Source organism: Vitis riparia, chromosome 2 (assembly GCF_004353265.1).
Source record: "Vitis riparia cultivar Riparia Gloire de Montpellier isolate 1030 chromosome 2, EGFV_Vit.rip_1.0, whole genome shotgun sequence".
NCBI lineage: Eukaryota > Viridiplantae > Streptophyta > Magnoliopsida > Vitales > Vitaceae > Vitis > Vitis riparia.
This window is the reverse complement of record NC_048432.1, coordinates 545,961-552,999: the sequence shown is the minus strand read 5'-3', so window position 1 is coordinate 552,999 and position 7,039 is coordinate 545,961. Positions and strand designations below refer to the sequence as shown.

Here is a 7,039-nt window from a genome sequence, read left to right as displayed (position 1 = left end):
GTACGTAATAATACTTCACCTGCATACATTTGTGTAATATATTAAAATTGGTAATTTTGTTTCATTAATGCACTGATTATGATACATGATTTGCATCCCAACCTAAAGTTGTTTGAGGGTCTAATTCATTTGAGAAGCGTACATCGGGCATCATGTAAAAGTTCATATATGATTGAAAAATTAGAATATATATCACTTGAACTACCAATTCAATGCCCCCAATATCTTTGTACGTAATTAGGATCCAACTTTCATTTTAAGAAAATTTACCTAATATGCATTGGACATGGTGTAAGTCTTCACACAAAATGTATATTTGTTCGAGAAGAGAAAGTTACAACCACAAACAAAGCCTTAAAAGGAAATACTAGCTAACTAGGGCCGAACCCTAATTTATTGGTGGGGTGATGCAGCGAGTTAAGACGCTGGCTTGTTGGTTCATTTATTTATGGTCTCTGTGTGGCGTCTTTCTTCCTTATATAGGGTTGCCACGGTTGTGGTAGATGAATGATCCCTAGACCACCGCCACCTCCACGAATTTGATTTGATATCGGGCGCTAGCTACTGAGTATGGAGAACCGAGAACAGGAGCATACACTGATTGAGTTGGGGGTTGTTGAAGCCCGCCAAGAACTGTTAAATGGAGGAGGAAGACAGCTTTACTTGAACAAGCTCTCGTCGCGAGAAATGGAGTCCCTCATTGCCATCAGTGACACCTTCTTGCCGTCCGTCGAGGCCCCTCACAACGCCGCCCATGCATACGTTGACAAGTTCTACCGGACTTCTGCTTCCATGGCTGGAACTCCACATATAGTAAGTGGCCCACAGATACTATTATTCAAATTAGTATCTTGATTTTGAATTTATGGTTCATTTTAATTTTGGTAGGTTGGAGGGTTGATAAGTGAGAGGCTGGAACACCCAAAGTTATGGATGGTTAGAGTGGTGTTATGGCTGCTGTCGACATGGTTTGGGACCTTCATAATATGTGGGTTGGCAAGCATGTCAAGCCATTTTCCATACTTCCAAAGCTTCCCTCAGGTGTCTCCCCATAAACGCCATGAAATAGTGTTGTCCTGGTCCCTCAGCTACTTCTCCCTCATCAGGATGCTCTTCAGATCCTTGAAGCTTGTCACTCTCCTTGTATTTTTCACCCAGGTTGGTAAACCATTCATTTTGTATGTGCATATCACTGATCATATATATCTATCTAAGAAGCAATCATCATGTAAAAGACTTTTACAACCAAAAACAAATAGATAAAAACTGCTACAAAAAATATGCAGAAACTAAAACTGTGCCATAAATGTAGAAATACTTGACGGGAAAAATACTTGATTCATTTCTGGGTGATGAGCAGGGGGCCTTTATGAGGGGGGACCCTTTTGTCATTTATGTCAGCTGCCGTCTCATTTACACATTTGCAACTTGCATGCACATCCAAACAAAAACCTCACTACCACATGGAGTTCAAACCAGTTCTTGAAAACAAACAGATTCATAAATTGAACAACGTTATTGCCTCTTTCTGTGAATCTAATGGTTAAGGCTCTCTATCGAGCAGGTCAACAAGAGATGCCATGTATAGAATTTAAAAACCAGAGATCTAGTTGATCCAAGGAGTACATTTGATGAGGGTGATAATGATAAGGGGAGAGATAGAAGAGCAAGAAATATACTAACTCCATCTTAAGGCTAACTAGCTGCTTTATGTGTCATATATGTATATGTTCCCTTCCCATAAAAAATTCGAAGTATCCTCATGTCTATGAGGAAAAGAAAATAAAAGAAACTTGTTTATATTATGTTGGACCTTTTAATCAAACTCTTAACCATTTCTTTAAAATAGAGTATAGTTAAATGATGCAAAAATGATTTATTACCATCGTTAGAAGCAGTTTGATGTTTCTATCCGAGGAAGAGATTATTTATTATTATAGTTAGAAACAGTTCGATGTTTCCATCCAAGAAAAAGATTATTCTATTAACTCAGTAGTCAGTTGCAGTTCAATGTTTCCATCCATGAAAGATACTGTACTAATTAACTCAGTGATAGAAGCAGTTCATGTTTCCATCCAAGAATGAGATTATTCTAGTTTCTTGGAACTGAGGGGACCATGCATATGAGGAAGGAGATCAGAGAGCTAGATTTGGTTTGGACCTCTCAATCTCAAAATATTAAGATTATGTTTTAGAACAATATAGATGTTCATCAATAGGTAAAAACCCATCTGATAGTTTTCATTTGCATTTGGATAGATTAACCCAGAAAACCCTACACCTAATTAACTTCTTTGGCATCAAATTTAGTGAAAACTGATCAGTCCAAACCCTTTGAGTTGTGTCATTTTTTTTTTTTTTGTCTTCAATCATTCATTTAATCCTGATGAGATCATACTAGTTTGGTGTGGGCATTGATAGTAACCAGAGGTATATATCCCACCTAACAGACAAATACCAAACAGGCATATATAACATCTGAAGGTCGTGTCAATTGATAATATTTACAATCTTGTATGTAGGTTGTGGGTCATACACCTTCCAATTTCTTAAACCATACCCGCTCTGCATTTAATTGCATGCTTGCTTTTCTTCATTTTTTTCCTTTTTTCAAAATCATATTTAAGAACCCTAACCTACCATTTCTGTGTCACATCTGTAACATTAATCATGCCTCTAACCCAGTATCATTCTTGCATAACAGCACAAGAAATTTGAACTCCCAACCTCTCAAAATTGAAGTCCAGCCTTAAGAAATTGACGGGTGCTAGCTGGTATATAGATTGGTATATATCCTAACAGTTTAAGATATCGTGTTCCGTTTGAGAACGATTTTATAATGTTTTGCATGACAAAACCTATTTAGGAATGTGAAATATTTTTAAACTATTTTTTATGTTTTTAATTTTTTTTTAAATAATTTTTATGTGCAGTAATTTATTTCTAATAATTTTTCATATTTATATAATTATTTTAACAAAAAAAAAGCTTAAAACAATAAAGCACTATTAGCTAGCTACCATTGTTGGAGAATAAAAAATAAAACAAGTTTTTCAGGTGACAATGACTTTAAGAAAGGATCATTAATGAATAGGGTTGGATGGCAAAAATGAAACTGTGGTCTAGACATTGGTTTTTTCCTGCAAGAACTGCCTCACTGACACGTCTTTGCGTTCTTATTAAAGTGAAAGTGCCCCACAAATTTCAATTCTTAAATTGATAGTGAATTAAAGATGGAGTGTCAAAGGGTGCTGTTGGTGAAGGATTTATTCTGGATTCTTTCTGGTTTTTTTTCCAAACATTTATTATAGAAATAAATAATAATGTCAATTAAAGGATAAGTTGTGGCTTTCATAATTTGGACTGTTAATTTAAATGTTTCCAGCTCAGAGGTTTCGACTTTTTCTGACCTCTCATGTCACTTAGAGTTGCTAACACTAGCAAGTCACGCCGACAAATTAATACTACTCGTACTCTCTGCTAGGGTTAAAGTCTATTTTTATCTCTTAGTGAAGATGTGAAGCAAAGTATACCGAAAGTGAAGATTCAAGTCTTTTCAAATTTATTTTATTTATTTTTTTCATATAAAGATTATATATTTTAGTAATATATAAATTTATATTTTATTTTTTATTTTTTATACAAAAATCAAATATGGAACCATTTTCTTTTATAATTGTTTTCGTTGCTGAATATGTATTTTGTCAGAACCAAACGTAACCTTTGTATAAGAATTGATTTACGTGCAATTTGACCTAAAGCTTCGTACCATCCTACATGAAGTACTTAAATCATTTATAGCTCTAGCACCCTGCCTTACAAGCAATCTTTTCTAGGCTCAAATCATTTAAAGTTCTAGCGCCCTGCCTTACAAGTTACAAGCAATCTGATCATTTAAAGTTCTAGCACCTGCCCTACAAGCAATCTATTCTAAGCTCAAATCATTTAAGGCTCTAACAAGCCTGTCTTACAAGCAATTACCCATTCCCACATACACAATATTCATAGGATTAAGGTCCATAAATATTAACACCCCCCAGGTCAAATAAAATTCCAAATCAAAATCAAATGTTAGTTTTAACAACTCACTCTCAATAGTATAAATAGTATTTATTTTACACCCAAAAAAGTTTTTACGACTTTAAAATGTCTCTATCTAGTTAAAAAAGGTTTATACATATATAACATTAGGAACTTTTCCCTCTATTTTATATGAGATGTCACATATAATATAAATTCTCATGAACCAAAGTCTTGGATATTATATGAACCTGTCAATTTAACCTATGACTAAAACTCTAGTCATAATGCATTCCAATGATATAACTTTAGTCATCACTAAACATATTGAAATTCAAAACCACGGAAATAATTAAGGTTGAACTAAGGTGTTGTCTGCGTGAAAAATATACAAAATGGAAACACAACTTCCATATTATGATACGCTACCTCAAGTGTTTTTTCTTGTGAAGATACAAGCTAATATGAATCAGTTTTCAGGTAGATGAGAAGAATGAGAACTTGACATGGAAAGCTATTGGCTACTGTGGACCAGACCCAGATTTTAAAACCCTATATCGAGCCAACAAAACAGCACAAGCAAATGGCTATGGAAGGTCAATATACGAGCGGGAACAAGAGGAAGAAGATGATAGAGAAGATTTCATTGGACCTCTTTACAGAGGCCTCATTAACATAAAGCGTCCACGAGAAGTTGTTGCAGAAGCCCTAAGACTATCAGGATTTTCCATCTCAATTCATAGCCGAAAACATGAGACACCAAACTCATCTTCTCCTCTAATCATTCGTTGTGATGCAGTTGTCATTGGTTCCGGCTCCGGCGGTGGCGTTGCTGCAGGAGTTCTAGCAAAAGCAGGCTACAAAGTCCTTGTCTTAGAGAAAGGAAACTACTGCGCCAGGAGCAATCTTTCGCTTCTTGAAGGACCCACATTGGATCAAATGTACCTGTACGGAGGGATGTTAGCTACTGATGATACCGGGGTGATTATACTCGCGGGCTCTACCGTTGGTGGAGGGTCAACAATCAATTGGTCAGCTTCGATACGAACCCCTCAACATGTACGTAAGGAATGGTGTGATCAACATGAGCTGGAATTATTCGACAGCCAAGTATACAAAGAAGCCATGGATGTTGTCTGTGAGAAAATGGGAGTTCAATCCGAAATTTATGAAGAAGGATTGAACAATGCAGTTTTGAGAAGAGGGTGTCAGGAATTGGGGTACCCAGTGACCGATATCCCCCGAAATGCACAGCCCAAACACTACTGCGGTTGGTGTTGCTTTGGGTGCAAGGATGGGAGAAAGAAAGGCACTGCTGAGACGTGGCTAGTGGACATGATGAATTCCGGGAATGGTGTGATTCTCCCAGGGTGTGAAGCAATAAAAGTCCTGCACAATAGAAAGAAGGGAAGAGCTCGGAGTACAGCAACTGGGGTTGCTTTTGAATTCGAATACAAAGGCGTTAAAGAAGTATTCATGGTAGAGTCCAAGGTGACAATTGTGGCCTGTGGGGCTCTTAGTACTCCAGGGCTCTTAAAGAGAAGTGGATTGAAGAACCCTAACATAGGCAAAAACCTGCATCTTCATCCTGTGGCAATGGCGTGGGGACACTTCCCTGAGCCGACGCCATTGTCACCAAGTCCTGGATGCCCAGGATTGGAGAAGAGGAGCTATGAAGGGGAAATAATGACAGTGATGTCCACTGTCGTCGCAGACATTGAGGGCTCAGGATATGGTGCAGTTATCCAGACACCGTCTCTGCATCCGGGTATGTTCTCAGTCGTTATGCCATGGATTTCAGGCCCTGACATGAAAGATCGAATGATTCGGTATTCAAGAACTGCCCATATATTTGCACTGGCAAGGGACAAAGGGTCAGGAACCATATCGTCCCCGAGCACAATCAGCTACCAGATGGATGAAACTGATGAGGAGAATCTAAAGAGAGGGATGGAGAAGCTACTGAGGATACTAGCAGCAGCTGGTGCTGAAGAAATAGGAACTCATAACTGCAATGGGAGAAGCATAAATGTAAAGAAAGTGAGTTCACATGCATTTGAGAGGTTTGTGAAGGAGGAGAGCTCAAGGGCACTGAGAGACCTTTCAACACCAGTATGCTCAGCTCATCAAATGGGGAGTTGCAGAATGGGGGTTGATCCCAGGAGCTCAGCAGTGAATCAGATGGGGGAGACATGGGAAGTAGAGGGGCTTTATGTGGCTGATACAAGTGTGTTCCCAACTGCACTGGGTGTTAATCCAATGGTTACTGTCCAAGCCATTGCTTACTCTACTGCAAAATCTGTTGTTGAAGTTCTTAGGAGGAAGAAGAAAGAGACTTGTGCCAGCTAGCTCATGAACCCTAATCAAATTTCATGTGTTATATATATGTACTCACTCTTGAGCTTAATTTTCTTCCATGTTAGTCTGCAAGATGTTAAGTAATACAACTAAGGATATATTAAACAATAATGATCACAATTAATTCCATTTCTCCTGCCAGTCTCCCACACCCATTGATTGAATCAAAACTTGTTCAAAATTGTTCAAAATTGTTCAATTTGAGCAGTAACCATTGGTTTGGCACCCAATGCAATTGGAAATACACTTGTATCAGCCACATAAAGCCCCTCTACTTCCAATGTCTCCCCCTCCTGGGATCAACCTCCATTCTCTGCAACTCTCCATTTGATGGGCTGAGCATACTGGTGTTGACAGGTATCTCAATGCCCTTGAGCTCTCCTCCTTCACAAACCTCTCAAATGCATGACTCCTTGATTGATTGGGTAGCCTTTAGGTATGACTATGGGCCCTTTGTTTGTCGGCTTCTTTTATTCTTGTTTTGGGCCTGGTTTTAAGCGTCTACTGTGGGCTATTGGTTTTTGTTTTGATTGGGCTTATTTTTAATTGTTGATCGATTTTGGGCTTTCTTATGTTATGCCCTCTTATGTTATGCATGCATCCATATCATACATTTATTAGATGTCTTAAACAATTTCAATGCTAATTTTGGCTAAAACAA

The 7,039-nt window shown here is 38.0% G+C and overlaps 1 protein-coding gene across 1 annotated transcript; it reads left to right on the top strand.

The window, feature by feature from the left end:
* The first annotated feature begins 464 nt into the window (after positions 1 to 464).
* Positions 465 to 6,427, top strand: LOC117926832 (long-chain-alcohol oxidase FAO4A). The gene is made up of 3 exons (XM_034846126.1): positions 465 to 813; positions 889 to 1,158; positions 4,501 to 6,427. Exons 1-3 carry the CDS (start codon positions 571 to 573, stop codon positions 6,367 to 6,369), a joined length of 2,382 nt encoding a protein of 793 aa, XP_034702017.1. The 5' UTR covers positions 465 to 570; the 3' UTR covers positions 6,370 to 6,427.
* Positions 6,428 to 7,039: the final 612 nt, after the last annotated feature.

Bases quoted from the DNA above. Each gene is read 5' to 3' on its own strand.
- LOC117926832 (XM_034846126.1), top strand. From the start codon at position 571: ATGGAGAACCGAGAACAGGAGCATACACTGATTGAGTTGGGGGTTGTT. The intron at 814-888 runs GTAAGTGGCCCA...TAATTTTGGTAG, and splicing joins TGGCTGGAACTCCACATATA to GTTGGAGGGTTGATAAGTGA. The intron at 1,159-4,500 runs GTTGGTAAACCA...ATCAGTTTTCAG, and splicing joins TCCTTGTATTTTTCACCCAG to GTAGATGAGAAGAATGAGAA.